Source organism: Podarcis liolepis (assembly GCF_965112155.1).
Source record: "Podarcis liolepis genome assembly, chromosome: Z".
Taxonomy (NCBI): domain Eukaryota; kingdom Metazoa; phylum Chordata; class Lepidosauria; order Squamata; family Lacertidae; genus Podarcis; species Podarcis liolepis.
In genome coordinates this window covers 20,499,694-20,516,415 of record NC_139570.1, presented here as the reverse complement: position 1 = coordinate 20,516,415, position 16,722 = coordinate 20,499,694, and the positions used below count along the sequence as shown (strand labels likewise).

Sequence of the window (16,722 nt, the reverse complement as noted above, 5' to 3'; positions counted from 1 at the left end):
GCATTTCAGCCTTGGCTTACCGCAGGCCTTCTTGAAGAAGAGAGGAGTTGCATACACACCATACATTTAAAGAACACCCACATCCCAGAAACCCAGGAAATTGTAGTTGTTGCCCCCCCGAGCTACAGATCCCAGCACCCTTAACAAAGTACAGTTCCCATGATTAATTGGGAGTCTGTGATTTAAATTGATGGCATGTCCGCAGCCTAACTTTCAGGAACACATGCTTCCAACCACAACCCAAATCTCACTGACATTTCTATTCCAATTTATACGTGTTGCTCCTTATGGCAGAAAGAGTCGTGAAGCAACTTAAAATAGAGTCTATAAAATCCAAAAATACAATAAATGGCAGATAGATAAACTGAAATGCTAAAATGCACTTGGCATTCATTAGAGGTATCTGAAACTATGGCGAACCACTGCCAGTCAGTGCTGACAGTACCAGCCTAGATGTACCAATGGTTTGAGTCAGTCTGTGTCTTATGAAGACACTTGTGCAGTCTGAGCCCTTTGCTGTCAGGAAAACAGTCAAACTGCTTTGCAGGTGGCTTTGTTCATCGTTTTCTTTTTTTGCTTGGAAAAGTTCCATAGAAGGGCACACATACAACAACAAAACGCACCTCGGCGTGATCGCTTTTGGTATCTCATTGTTAGTGTTTATTTAGGCAAAGGTGCTCTCATTAATGTCTCTATGCCAGATGGTCTCATCCCATGATACCCCATATAAAATATAATATATAAGCATCTGTATCAATAATTCAGCCTGCATGGCATAAATCAGTCACATGGCCTGTTCCAGCAGATGGGGAATGCCCTTCGATTTTCATACTAATAACCTAATTCATAAAACATTATTTTGCTTATTTCCATATCATTTTCATATATGTTAGAAGGGGAAATGCTGAGCTCACCCTTCTATCTTGCATAATTATGTGTCTGTATCCATGCAGACGTTAAAGATGAAGGGGAGAAAAATGAGATTTCTGCAATCCCTGTGGTTGTCACTATGTAGAACCGGGGTGGGGTGGGGAGCAACCTGTGAACCTCCAGATGTTACTGGACTCCCACCAGACCCAGCCAGCACAACCAATAGTCAGGGATGATGGGAGTTGTAGTCCAGCAATATCTCAAGGGTCGCAGGTTTTCTGCCCCAGATGCAGAAGGAAATATTGATAAACCTATAGGTTGCTTGAGCCCAGGGGCAAATTTGCACAAACTTTTTGGGGAAATGAGAAGTGTGTTATTCCCTTCATGGATTAAGATCTCTTGTGAATGTACTCCTTATTCTGAAATCTATATTAAGCCACACCACAACAGTTGTCTGTGTGATGGTCTGCCTTCCAAACTACCTAGCTAGCATCGGCAGAAGAAGTACTAACTGTTGTGGTGAATGGGGTACTTCCCTACCAACCTCTTGATGCCCACAGCCAGGCCCCACTTGCCTGTCTTCTTTCTTACACCCAGTTCAGGGGGTGGCACTGTCTGAGCAGCATACACTTCCTTAGTCTAAGATGTGGCAAAACAATAATTAGTTGGCTGCACCTGTCACTGGCTCTGGCACCACCTGTTGCTGGCTTCCCTGCCTTCTACCCTATCACTTCCAAGGGGCACCAGAAGGGAATGACACACCTACCGGAGAACTGGGTAAGAGAAGACAGGTTAAAAACAACACTTTTGTCCCAGTTGAGAAAGCAGACAAAGCCTTTGTGGTCTGGTGCAGAAGCCTTAAATAATGTAACCAGCTCCAGTTTTTCTCCCTCCAAGATGCTGCTGAATGGGCAAAATGTTTTTTAGCAAGTTACTCACCAAAGATGACCTCTCTTCAAATTAGTCTACAGTTGGCATACTTCAGCTCCTTTGAATAAGTATTGCCTTTCATGTTTGAAGCAGGCAGCCTAAGGAAGTGAAGTTTCTATTTGTGTTGAGAAAGAGGAGATCTGGTTGCATTTTAAGAATGACTTCTCAGGAAAGCTATGGGCAGTGACCTATTTCAGCCACACTTATACTTGGAATATGTTTTATGCATTATCATTCATGCTACTCTTATTGTTTAAATTAAAAAAAGAAAGAAATTGTAGCTGGGAAGGTATGATCTGCAGGGAACTGTGGCATGGGTCAAAGTCCTCTAATGTTTGTCTCCACTAATAATTACCCCCCCCCCAACCTACTGTTTGCAACAAACAGCATCTTCATGCATGAATAGGAACTTGAACCAACTTTATAAGCAGTGCTATTTTTCTAGAAAAACAGGTGCTGGAACTCACCATGAATGCCTCCATTGTTCTCTTATGGCAATGGCGACCACCTGAGAGGTGCCGGAACAGAGTTCTGGCGAGTTCCAGCTGCAAAAAAATCCTAATTATAAGGCCCTTGAACTCCAATGTAGATTCATTTTTTTAATATTTTTGTAAACCACTTTGAGGTTTTTTACAATCAAGTGGTGCATAAATTTTGTGGAATAAATAAAATAAGTTTCATGCTAATCATCAACCAGTCTGGAATCTGATCAGAAAGTATCTGTGAGTGGTGGTGACATATTGAGTGTCCAGCTGTCCTCCCCCCTCCATATATCTTTCAGTTTTCACCAGTAAACAGCAGGCTTTGAGGAGGAAGGATGCCTCTGAATACCAATAATAACAATTGGGGGAAATGCTGTTGTGCTCATGTACACTTCCTATCAACATCTGGTTGGCCACTGTGAGAGCAGAATGCAGGACTACATGGACCTTTGGCCTGATCCAGCAAAGTCCTTCTTACAGTCTTAATCTTAGCTGTGGTCAAAACTCTGTCCTTCTTCTCAGTAAGGCAGTAAATATTTGCTTTCATATTACCACTTGAGACTACAGGTAAAGTCTCTCTCATATACAAGTAACCATCACATGCTGAGAAGATTTATTTATTTATTTCAAAATTTATACACTGATTGTAAAAGAACCAACAACAAAAACTTGAGAGTTTTGGAGTAGGGTCATAGCCTAGTCCTTCCTCTAGTGTGCTAGATTTCTGTGGGCAGGTATTTGCTTTGTATAGAGAGGCATTGCACATCAAGACACAGTAAGCTGCTGATAACCGATTTGGGCCATTGCTCAAACGAATTTCTGGCCCAGAATTGTCTAAATCAGGGGTTGTCAACCTGGTCCCTGGATGTCAACCTGGTTCAGGATTCTAGGTAGGCAGTAGGGGGTTCCACGGCACAAGCGGAATCCTCCTTCCATCGAGCACTGATGGGCGGTAAGAAAATTTTGCCATCAAGAAAGATGCATTAGTGGGCAGTAGGTATAAAAAGGTTGACTACCCCTTCAGCTTTGCTGAATTTTCAGTGTCTTCCCCAGCCCTATACCACAGTGCCGAACACTGAATCTGGAATCTTTTGTGTGCAAAGTTCTGTTCTGTGCCAGTAACTTGCCCTTCTTTCCCACCTGCAGTCTGAAGGGACACAACTGGCCCCCGCAGCAGTTTGCACAGTCCTCTCGCAGGACTCAGTCCTGTCCATTTCATCGAATCTTGCGTAAAGAGACACAACAGACTTTCCCCACTGCCTGTGTGTCCCCCCCCCCCGTTACGAATTTCAGCATATTTGCACCATCTTTAAACGTGTTCAGATTAATGCACTCAATAGCAACAAGCTTTTCTTTCCATCTGTTTCCCTCAACTTGCTTGTTTTATTGATCCCATCAATAACAATTATTAAAAGTGTAGGAAACAGTTGCTTAATTAAGTTCAACTACAGTGGAGGGATTGCTTTATCTTCCTCGCCTACTGGTGCTGTTTTTAAATTGTTTTAAGGTGTTAATTTAAATATATACGCTCAAGCAACTTTGGATGTTAGATTTAACATAGTGGCACGTGGCCATTAAAAAAACCCAACCTTCTGCCTTGCAGTTAGAATGATGGGATATCTTTTCATCCCAATAAATTGGTAACTAGGAAGCAAGCTTTTAAAGTGGGAACTATCTGGAGGGGACTGGGGGAAATAATTTCCTTCCCAGTGCTTCTAGTCAGACATGTTGGATTGAGGGTGGGTTGTTTTAAAATGCTAGTGAAGTATAGGCTGTGACCATTTTGCATGCATTCAACCAATGTGCAACTGCCAATGCATGGGTTGCTTTGGACCTAGAGGAGGGCAGAATGCAGGTGGGGCAGGCGGGCTTATGCACACTGGAGACAGGTACGCAACCCATGCACAACTTGGGGGTTGCCTGTAGTACACACAGATTCCACTCTTGGAATCTTTGTTATCCAAAACCTTGGTTATCCAAACACAAGGAATAATTCCCAAATCTCAAAACCTGAATGGCAGATCCAGATATCCAAACAGCCGGAGTTTGCACACTTCTTTGTGCTTTGCTGACTAACAGCAGCCATTTCAGGCAGAAAGCAGGGAGGGGGAGGGATATCTGACAAATCAGGGGGCAAGAGAGGTTGAACAAACCAGTTTTCCCCCGGTCTCTCTTTTGCTGGTTGACTGCAGCCATTTTAGGAGGAAACCATGGTGGGGGGCGGGGGGAGAGATCACAGATTAGAAATGTTCCCACAGGAAATAATGGAAATCGCCAGCTTGTTATGCAAATGCTCACCTAATGAACAATTTCCTGGGAACACATTGTATTTGGAAAGTGGGAACTGTGCGTATTTTGTTTCTACTTTTAACACTGCTAAGCTCTGTTTCAGAGTTGTGTTAGACTTCTGTATCAAATACAGCCAAGAACCTTGTAGCTTTTAAAATACAATGATATGATTCAGACATTAATGCCAAGCCATGTTTTGTGGTAATGTCTAAGCCAACATAATGTGATGGTCTGTGCTTTGCAGGTTGCCACCAAAGCAGTATCCAAACCAATATAGTTTCAAGATGGCTTGCAAACATTTGAGTAAATTGGCTGGAATGCAAACTCTTAACTTAAATTTCAGAAAACACATAACCATCAGGGTATTTATTTGTTCATTTGTTCATTTGTTTATTGCAACACCTAATCCCTTTTTATGAAACATCTGAAAACAATTTAACAAGGAAAACATTTCACATAAAAAGCAATTAAAACAATTTCATATGTAAAAACCATTTCAAGTCCAATTCAATTTTAAAAAATAATAATTCCCCTTCAAATGCTTGTTGAAAAAGAATGAAAGACAATGGAGATTGTGTCTTTCTGATATTTACAGGAGAGAGTTCCAAAGGGTAGCAGCTGCCACTCACTAAAGTTCATGAATATTGGGATGGTTGCTGGGATGGTGCAGATAGAATGAAAAGCAGATATAGGTGTTAAGTCAATGGGAGAGGGAGGGAGGGCAGGTTGGTTGAAGATGGTTGATGAGTTGACTTGGGGCTGTCCATTGAGAAACTGCACATTACCATGGTTGGCAGCTCAAAATGCCGGCTCATCTCATAACATCAATACTTGGTATTTTTGAAGTGTTCAGAACACCTTACATATGTTATTTCAGTCATTATTATAACTGTTGTATTCAGGAGGTAAATATTATCGTCCTTATGCTACAAATTGGGGGAGATGACTTCAGTTGAGAGGTTGTAGCATTTTTGGACTTATATCCCACTTCTCCAGGAAATGTAAGAGGTTTATATGTTTTTCACTCCCCCGCCTCCCCACTTCATTTAATCTTATGAGAACTCTATGAAGCAGGTTAAACTGATAATATACTTACTGGCACAACTCACCTAATGAGCTTCACTGCTAAATGTGGATTGCAGCTTGGGTTACCCCATTCCTAGACCAATACCCTTGTTACTTTTCACTAACCTGGAACATTAATTTAGGTTGTCCAGTGAAACAGTGACAAAGGTGAAATTTGAGCTAAGGACTTTTGTAAAATGAACTCTCACTTAATTGGATGGAACTTGTGCTTTTCAGATTGCACCCTTAACCACTCTGCTGAAAACACAAAGTAGTGCTACTGTATTATATAAGAGTAACCACCAGGTGTGTGGTGGGTGTGAACACCTTGTAGCCAAATTCTTAGAAAGCTTTTGTTTTGTTTTGTTTTGTTTTGTTTTGTTTTGTTTTGTTTCCTAAACTTCTTCTGTGGTACATGTTAAAGTTTTACAAAAGCTATTAAAAAAGAAACTTCAAATAGAAGGCAGTTCATTTCGGCCATGATATCACTCCAGAATTGAAGCATTATAGAAAAGCTAAACAATGCCAAATGGATTTGGCCGAGATCAAAAGCCAAATCTATTTGTTCGCTTTCATCTTCAGTGTTCCATTTCCTAGGAGTCTGACCTTAGTCAAACATCTATTAAAGTTAGCTTTTTGATCTCCCCCCTTCTTTTTCAAAAAAGAAGGGGGGAAAGTCAATCTTGAAAAATTTTCTTCCAAAGACAATCACACTATTGTGTTTTTAATGTTCCACCAGCATCTAAGTAAATAGGATTCTCTGGTGTATGCGACAGAACACTGGTTAAATGGGACAATCATTTTTGTGTCTTAGACAAGAATCAAAAGGAAGCATTCTTCAGAGGCTGTTAACTGGAACAAGAAAATCCCCCTTAGGTCACTGGAAACCTGTTAGCTGGTCGATCTATGGCCTGTTTTAGTCCTTTGATTAAAAAAAAAAAAGCTTTGTAATTTGATAACAGGTAGCTTAGTTGCTTCTAATGTGGTTTCCTCTTCATCAGTCAAAGTTGACGGGTGTTTAATCAGGGAAAAGGTTCATTTACTCCTAAATTATGAGACTTGTAGTCAGGTTTCAGTACCAGTAGAAAGACAGCCACTACCAGCTCTTTGATCCTCCCCAATAATGTTTAAATGATCACTTTTTATTTACACCTTTAAAGAATTATGCTTTCTGTAGCATGCTTTCTGTAAATAGTTCTTAGCGTAAATAGTTCTTAGCGTACTAGGTGCTGGGTTTCCAGGTTTGGCAATGGCTGGAGAGGGCGCAGCCTGCAGAGGACCATATAAGGAGGCCTGGAGGGTCACATCTGACCCCTGGGCCTGATGTTCCCTGTCCCTGCCCTTAGCCTATCACTTCAGAACTGTGTCATTTATTAACGATGATAGAGTCATACATTCATCATCTATAGTGGAAACAAAGCCAAGAAGGGAAGCTTCTTGGTCTAGCTGCTATATAGAGGTCTATATTGTTCTTTCTTCTTTGGCGATCACTCATAGCAAAGTAAGATTGTTTTCCATCAACACGGTTTTAACAGTGAGTTCATAAGTGACTGTGGAGGGCAATTCTGGATCCACACGTCCTTCTACAGTGGGGACATTGGTCTCCAGACAGGAGTTGATCACGGTGAGGATTTGCCAAATGTCCCTTCTTCTTAGCTCATTTCTCCCTTTTGTCCTTCTTCAAAGTCCATGATGCCTTGGTAAAGGCTGTTCTCCAATTGGAGAGCTCACAGGCCAGTGATTCCCAGTTGTCGGTGTTTATACTACTTTTTTTTTTAAAAAAAAGATTTGCCTTGAGAGTGTCTTTAAACCTCTTTTGTTTCCCATATATGGCATTATGTTTCCCAATAGAGTGGTTGCTATGAAAGATGATAATCAGGATTGTGTGTGTGTGTGTGTGTGTGTGTGTGTGTGTGTGGAAGGGACCACAACAATATTTCGTCCAACCCCATACCATACAGGAATCTTTTGCTCAACATGGGGTTCAAACACACAACCCTGAGATTAAGAGTTTCATGCTCTATCGGCACTCTAACCTAGGAATGGGCAACTTGAACACCTCTAGATGCTGCTGGAGTTGCACTTCTGTCATACCTGACTGTGCTGACTGGGCTTGCTGGGAGCTAGTGTCCAACAAAGTTCTGGAACAGGTCCAGCTCTACCATCAGGCAGAGTGACACAGTCAAAGCCTGAAGCCTCTTCTCAGCTAGGCTGCTGCCCTCAGGTACAGTTGAAGGATGATGTCCCATTACCAGTTCCAACACTGATCTGTTCAGCTCCTGCATAGTGAGTGGATGCAAGGGGGCGCCACCCTGTCCTTAGCTCAGGCAGCAGCTATTTATTGCCCAGCCCTGACCAAGAGAGCTACAAGTTCCCTATCCCTGCTCTAACCAGTACACCACACATGTGACATATTTACTTGGGAGTAAGCCCCACTGTGTTCAGTGGGGTTTACTGCAATTGGAGAGTACATAGGCTTGCAGTTTTTTGTTCCTTAGCACCACAGAAACCTAAGTTCAATGAGTACTTTTATTCTTCGTCTTCAGTTAATGCATTTACCAGGACAGTTGCCACTTTTAAAGAAGAGGTTCAATTATTATAGGACATGGAACACTCTGCTGATTTTCTGGATAGCCAGTCTTTCTTCCCCCTCCCCCTCCTCTCTCTTCAACCCCATTGCCCAAAATCCTTTCTCTGCCTTTTTACATTCATCTTTGTGATCCTGAGAACTGAAAGGGTCAGGCAGTCAACTATACAGAATAAGATAAAGGTCGCTGGAGTGGAGCTCACTAAAAGTATTAAGTATTACAATCCTGACAAATCATTCCCATAGCCTAGACTCTAAAAGGAACGGAAAATGTCATGAAATCAATCAACCATCATAAGCGGGTCTCTGAAAAGAAAGCAAGGGAAAATACAATCTAACCCGGCCTTTTCCTTTCCAACTCTGATTTTGTCATTTCCTCTCAATCATATAACTTAAAAAGATTTTCAGAGTATGAGACGGATGCATCTTGTTTATGTTTCATCCATCGTTGATAATATTGTTATTTTACTGATTTTAACATTTTACATGGTGGAATAATATGCCAAGATACATACAAATAGTAATACACATACATTTTCGCTAGGTTTATTTCAGATTCTGGGACTGAAGTTCCCCTGAGAAGGGCAAGGCCAGATTCCAATCAGCTCCTGATCAGTGCTGGGGCAATATCATAGGCTGCTTATTAGCTGGACTTAGCCTGGCATCTATCACTTCCACCCTGGCATGTTCAGTCCAAGATCCTAAAACCATCTCTGCCATTTTAGGACTTATACATAGAGCAGAATGAATTGGTTGAACCAACGAGGGAGCAGTCAGTGAAAACTGCAAGTGGTGGGTAACATTTTTTTAATACTGCCCCCACATCGCAGTTAACAACTCCAAGCAAAACAGCCAGGATGGAATTGGAACATCAAAGTTTGTATCAAAATATTTTCATAGAGAAGCATTAAAAAAGAAGACACCCACCCCATACAGTCATAAGTGATGCAGTCCATTCTGGCACCCCAGAACTCAACCTACTCATTCCCCCTTCTTTCTGATCCATCTGCAAACTAGGTTTCAGTCTCCTCACTAGTGCTAGGCTGAGCATTTGAAAGACTGAAGGATTAACCTGGATTTTGCTTGATTGAAAGAGGGATAGCTGTCAGAAGAGCATGAGACTCTTGATCTAGGGTTGTGGCTTCAAGCTCCATGTTGTGCAAAAGGTTCCTGCATTGCAGGGGATTGGACTAAATGACCCTGTGGTCCCTTCCAACTCTACAGTTCTATGAATCTATGTGTGTGCAGTGAGAGGGTAAATTTCACCTTTGTCTATTAGTTTCTATACACGCCCACACACCTCCATCCAGGCAAGAAGCTTTATCAGAATTAAGGGAGAAATTTTGAGCCAGGCGAAAACACTCAAGGAAAATACAAAGCAAGGCCAGTGAATGGTAATACATCTGGAGCAGGAGTGTGGCCTTGGGGAAGGTGCCTAGACCCAGGTAGAAAGGTCCTCAGGACTATGGTTCCCCACCTCTGCTCAGGAAGTTGCCTCCACCTTCAGACCTGTGCTGGCTCCCCTGGCACCCAGTGACAGTCTATCTTCTCTCAAGAGGTAGCATCTGCCTTCAGTGTGGTGTAGTGATTAAGAGCAGTGGACTCGTAATCTGGTGAACCGGGTTCGCTTCCCCGCTCCTCCACATGCAGCTGCTGGGTGACCTTGGGCTAGTCACACTTCTCTGAAGTCTCTCAGCGCCACTCACCTCACAGAGTGTTTGTTGTGGGGGAGGAAGGAAAAGGAGAATGTTAGCCACTTTGAGACTCCTTAGGGTAGTGATAAAGCGAGATATCAAATCCAAACTCTTCTTCCTTTTCTTCTTCTTCTTCTTCTTCTTCTTCTTCTTCTTCTTCTTCTTCTTGCCTGGTCCTGAGGAAGGCACAATCTGCCTCTTGAGGAAAGGATGCAGTAACTAGTGCAGAATTATAGATGGGTTCCTTCACCCCACAATGAGCAAGATTTCTCTTGATCTGGAGGGAGGACAGTTCACTCCAGCCTGCTTCTGAAGGAAGCCAGGAGCAGCTGCTCTCATCTCTGAGGGGTATGGGACCCAGAGACTGCAACATGGCTCCCCCCCTCCTATTTTCAATATGGCATTTTGCATTAACATTTCATACCACCAGATGTTTCATTGTTCTTGCTTTCTGAATGTCTCACTTGACCCACAGCAGGTTTGAATGTGGATATCGCATACAACTGGTAGAGCACCCAGAAACCAGGCACAATTTGGACTTGAAATCATAGCGGCGCCGGAGCCTTAGTGGTTTTGTGTGTTTTCTCCCCCTTTTGAATGTTTTCAGTTACAAATAGTTTGATAATTTAATTAAATGTTTTGTTTTGATATGAGGGACTGCAGTGCAGGCGGTGTGGCTTGCCATTCAATTTTAATTAATTAATTGCATACCTCAAGATTAGATTACTCATAGCTCCTCTTTAGTTAATTTACTCGTTCACAGTTTTGACAGAAAAGCTTTATGAATAATGCAGAGGGATGGGTACCATCTAACCAATTACTAAACTTGGGGGTGTGTGAGGATTTGGTTAGAGAACAGTACTACCTTCCATCATCATCCATAATCTATAAATATGAATGCAAAATACATATAAGTATGAATATATGTGTGAATATCTATCAGGGTGCCCACTGGGTTCTATAACTCCATTTGCACCAGGTTACAAATTATAATTGCTGTGTGAGTCTTGCTTCACTCCCTCAAGCAACTGCCCACATTATTAATGGCTGAGAGCCATTATGGCAATGCACTGCTTCCTGTGTTGGAGGGAATAAGCCCAAAATCACAAGTGGGGAGAGTGTTATTGTGTTCATATCCTGTTTGTAGGCATCTCAGAGGCATCTGATTGGCCACTGTGAGAACAGGATTCTGAATTAGATGGCCCTTTGGTCTGAACCAGCAGGGATCCTATGTTCTTAGGCAAGTTGAAATGACAGAAAAGACTGTTTGGTCATTTTGTTTAAATAATTTTTCTCTTTATTTCTGTGGCTAGGTCTAACAGCAGCTGCCATGGCAGAGGCGATGAAATTGCAGAAGATGAAGCTGATGGCCATGAATAGCCTTCATGGAAGTGGGAGTCAGAATGGGACAGAATCTGAGAATGAGGAGCTGAATTCCAATGCAGGTAAGCAAATCTGAAATCTGTTTCTTTGAGTTTACCTCTTAACTGTTCACTCCTGGGAAGGAGAAATTCTTCCATTGTCAAGCAGTTGCTATTTTGGGTTGCCTGCAACTCGAATAGCCACTTTACGAGAGTCACACATGGAAAAGCTGCCAGATTATGGAATTGATGGTGGTAACTCGCTTCTCCACCTTTGTCTTTCTGAGGGATGACTCATACTGCATTCCAAAAATTAGAATGTTTTGGAAGTCATCCATAATTGACAGGAAAAGTCCACACACAATGGAGGATTTTTTTCTTTTCTTTTTTGGCAACAGGAGAAGTCATTGTTGCACAAATGAGCTTTGGGGGAGATGTTGATCACACCTTTCGCTTTTGGCAAATGCCAATCTTAATGCTTAGCCTTGGGGAGAATGATTGTGTGTTTACGTGTTAATCATCATAATTAACATGGATCTAGCACATTTCAAGTTTTGAGAGCACTTAATGTATATCAGCATAATGTCCTTATGGGATCTTCTAAGATAGGCCTCTATTATTTTCACCAGGTTGCAAATATGGTGCTGAGGCTTGAGATAAGATTTATTATTCCATTTTTTAAATCTCTCAGTCTTGTTATGAAACTATTGAGTGGTCTCCCAGTCCAGACACTGATCATATTCATACCACAAGGTTGCTGCATTATATGCATTAATATCATAGCTCTGGCTGAATATTGGCTTGCCAGAGATTTTCTGGTATATGGATTGACAATCCACAATGGCACAATATGCCTGCAGGGTCTCATTTCCTGAAATTAGACTTGAAATAAGCCTTCTGTTGTAGCCAAGAGAAGCTATTTTTGCCTGGGGTCCAAAAAAGTTTCTCCACTTTTCAATTTCTCCAAAGGCCCAAAAAAGGTTAGCAACCCCTCTTGACTTTGAAGAGGCTCATATCATTGATTCCCCAGCTCACAGTACTGTTTACTTAGCTTCATTTGTAAGAGCAGCCTGTACAAGGCAGTTCACTACGTAGTAAAACTGTTACAGGCATCACCCAAAAACCCCAAACCGAATTGTGGCTTCCTAGTTTGTTCAGCTTCCTGATTCATTTCTCCCACTCATGGTGCAAGAAGAGAAAAGCAGCAGTGATCAAGCACTTTGGACCAGCACACTGCTCATTCCAAATAATGCACAAGAGCCAGCAGTCTTGTCATGATGTGCGAACATGGGCAATGTATTGATCTTGATCCATGCAGTGAGTTATTACAGCAGGGGAAATATGCAAAGAGGGTGGGTGGGTGATTTTGCCAGCTTCCTTATGGAAATCATATGAATACAAAATGCTTCAATATACCAGACCAGACTGTTGGTCCTTCTAGCCCAATGCTGTCTACTCTGACTGCCAGCTGTCTTGCAGGATCCCAGACAAGCTACCCCTGTATGAGAAGATGCTAGGAATTAAATCTGGGACCTTCTCTGTGTAAAGCAGGTGTTTTGCCATTGAGCTATGCCCTTCTCCCCAGTCATAAAGTGTATACCAATAATTATCTCTTGTGCATGTTCTTTTTGGTGCTCTCTGTACCACCCAAGGCCATCTAGATCAGCATTTCCCAACCTTCAATTCCTTAGCTATTGTTGACTACAACTCCCATCATCTCCCAGCCAGTGGCCGGGGTTGATGGGAGTTAGAGCTCAACAATAACTGGTGGCCCAAGCTTGACAAACACTGCTCTAGATACTTCACTGAAACTATGGTATGCCCATTATAATTCTATGTCTACACTCAAGCTTTTAACAAATGTTTGGGGTGGTGTTTTTGTGTGTATAGACTCATACGGGCTAAATGACTGCTAAAATAAAATGGTGTAAAACAAAAATAAAAGGAGATTGAATTTTGAAAGTGACTTCTTAACAAAGGCAGGCGGCAACATAGCCACTGAACCAGGAGCCATGTCAGTGAAGAAAACATTTTATTTTAAGGAGACAGACCTACAGTTTCTTTGATTCGAGGTTGTGTTTAATAGCTTCTGTAATGGCTGCAACATGACTCTGCATCTCGATTTCAGCATGAATAACAACCTGTTCGTGTTTCATTTAGCTCCAAATGAGAAATTCTGTCTTTTTATTGTTTTAGGAAATTAGTCTGTGTACTATTGCTCCTGGAACTTTATAATTAATCACTAAAGGTTATGGCTGTTGAGAGTTTGTGGGAAATAGACGCCTGAGTGGTTATAACTATAGCTGTCAAATCAGAAATATTGGTTTACAGTGGTAGAGTTTGTTATTCTTTTGGATTTTTAATAGATACACACACGGGGAACAAAGAGTCTGAAGTCACCTCTTTACTTGAAAAAAATATATGTTGAAAGTGTGTGTGTGTGTGTCTGTGTGTCCTTTCATTCATTGCTACATAGTGATTTCCACCAGAGAGATAGAAAAGATATGCCTTTAAAACCCTTTTCATTCTGGATGATTGCCTTTTGTGATGGTTTAAGTGGAGCAAGGAAAATGTTTGGCAATTGGGCTTGAATAAAATGGTATTTGCCAGTGTCTTTCTTTTTTGAGTATATATTATTGTGCTTTTGATAAGATTCAAATCCAAAGTACACCTGGAGTTTCTGAGAGAAGGATGTTGAACATGTAGTGTGCCCTTCTACAAGGGTCTCACAGTTTTTCTTCTGCCCACCAGTGGGTGGGAGGGTGGAAAGCAGGGAGACAAACAGCAGGTGCTGTTAGAGCTAATGACAGGCAGAGGCAAATAACTCTAGTTTTGTCCCTACCCACCCCCACTCCTAGCAGAGTTCTGCATGGGCAAAACTGAGAATAAGGAGGAGTTTGTCAGGAGACTTGTAGTCCCCTCACTGAGCTCCAATTCCCAGAGTTGCCTGGGAAGAAGAATTCATTGTTAAACCTCTCTGGGAATTGCAGTTCTGTGAGGGGATTACAGGTCTCCTAACAACTGTCAGCACCCTGAAATTCCCAAGATTCTTTGGGGGGAGGAACCATGGTTGTATAACATGGCATGATACAGCTTTGAAAAGTATAGTACAAATGGGCCCCAATTTTATGGAACTCCCTTCCAGCTGAGGTCAGGCAGGTCTAATGTTCCACTAAAACCTTTTTTAAAAAATTCGTTTAGCAAGCATTTCATTTGAATTCCGTTTTTACAGTTTTCGCTTACTTTTATCTTCTTTGTTTCATGGCATAACTTGCAACCACTTAGAGACTACCCGTAATTAAGTGCTTATATAAATCGTCAGAATAAATAAAACACAGAAATTAGAAGTACTAGTAGTGGTGACAGTCATGTCACTGCTGATATGTGACCATTATTTTTGGTTCTTTGCTGATGTGCTAAATATGTGAATGAGTGGATGAAAGGGAGATAAAAAGTGAACAAACTGATTGTTGCCTGCAAGTTTTTGTTGTTGTACTTTGAAGGACTCTTTATGCCATTGCGCTGTAATCAAAGAAGCGTCAACATATAACTCCAGAGATTGAAGCTGCCCATTCCAGCCATTAAGCAAGGAATAAAGTTGACTTAAAGTGAAGTGGGGTGGAGGCATTTTAATAGAAGTTCTCCAATACATATGTGTCTGTAGCATTCCTGAGCAACAGCACCGAAGAGCATTAAATACTTCTTGTGGCAAATATTCATTATCTTTGCTTGATTATTTCTTCCTCTTCTTCTTCTTCTTCTTCTTCTATTTATTGGCATTTTCGTTTTAAAAAAACATCATGTGATTTTCCATAACTTTACATTACCTATATTCTGACTCTCTCGAGTCAACGACTTCCCCCCCATCCCTCCCAACTGACTTTCTAGCTTCCAATTATCATTTCATCCGCATTTCTCATTCCCCTCATCTACCTTTCCTTTTACTTTAAAATTCCTTATCATTGTAAATAAGTTTCTAATTTTAACTGACAAACCTTTAAGCCAGTCCTGTTAGCGTTGTTAAGTGTTTACAATGTTCTTTCGAATAAATAACAAATTTACTCCAGTCTTTTTGAAACTGTTAGTCTTGCTGGTCTCGGATTTTCCTGGACAGTCTTGCCAGCTCTGTATATTCAATCATCTTACTCTGCCATTCTTCTGTCGGAGTTTCCTGCTGTTTCCACTTCTGAGCTAAAAGAATCCTTGCCGCTGTTGTTGCATATAAGAATATAGTATGGTCTTTCTTAGGAATCTCTTCTCCTAAAATACCTAAGAAGAAAGCTTCTGGTTTCTTACGGAACGTGTTCTTAAACACTTTCTTAAGATCATTATAAATCATGTCCCAGTATGCTTTCACATCATTGCTTGATTTCTGAGGCAAACTGATATATTAGTAAGGAGCAGAGCAACCAAGGAAGCAGCTTCTGGCAGTTCAAGAACCAGGGGGAAACCTCTTTTATAGGGTAAATAATAATAATAATAAATAAATAAATTTCTGTTTTGTGTGTGTAACATGAGTTTTCCCCCATGTACCTGCCATGCAGTTCCACCCGCCCCTCCTAAATGCAAACATCCTTCACGATCTGTTTAAAAAAACCACAAATACATCACTCAGAGGAATATTTAAAGGAGCATCAGGAGGGGAGAAACTCATTGGTTTAATGGAATGCTGTCAAGAAAAATCAGCATCAGAAATGACACAGGGGCAGAATTGATACTTCTGCACTGACACGTTAAAAGAAAATCCCATACATTATTTAGAAAACCTCGAAATCTGTCAGCAGTATGATTGCCGAGTTAGCAGAAGCAGGAGGGAAGGGGCTCGGAGTTGAAAAGAAAAAGCATAGGCATGGATCCATATTGTAACCTTTCATGTTCTACACCCACCACAAGTACCTAGCTATTACACGGTCAGCATTCCCTCCCCCCTCCCTTTTAAAAACCCCCATTTTAAAAATCTCAAGTCGAAAGTGGTAGGTAGGTAGGTAGGTGTTTTATTCAAAAAAGCAGGCTGCCTAAGATGTTATTTTGTTGTAAGTATAAAGATGACAAGATCTAAGAACACGGTGTGTGCGTTTTTTTTTTGTTTTTTTAAAGAATCTTTTTTTAATGCCTTTGCTGATTTCCTAAAGTAGTTCCCCCTGCCGCCACCCACATCAGTAAAATAGGCATAATGTAACCATGTTTTGCTTATTTAAACACTTCGGTAATATATGGACAGTTTTATATTCCAGTGGTGCCAATGTTTAATTCTCCATATTATATATCTTTATCTACCCACATGTATCTAATGGCCAAAAAAAAAGCACCTTGATTTTTGTTTTTGTTTTTAATCTTTATGTTATATTTTGCAAGAGAACATATCCCAAAAAGTATACTCTGGGCAAGGATACATTTTATGGACATTGAACCTGCCCTGTTTTGACACACACACCCCAGCCACA

The 16,722-nt window shown here is 41.2% G+C and overlaps 1 protein-coding gene across 10 annotated transcripts in view; it reads left to right on the top strand.

Annotated features, from left to right (window-relative positions):
• The window catches only part of DACH2 (dachshund family transcription factor 2), a 333,298-nt gene that overhangs the window by 205,311 nt on the left and 111,265 nt on the right, over window positions 1-16,722 (top strand). For all 10 annotated transcript variants that reach the window (XM_083484718.1, XM_083484717.1, XM_083484712.1 and 7 more), the window contains one exon: window positions 11,231-11,362. In XM_083484718.1, the coding sequence (XP_083340844.1) occupies window positions 11,231-11,362 (132 nt within the window). The remainder of the gene's footprint in view (window positions 1-11,230; window positions 11,363-16,722) is intronic.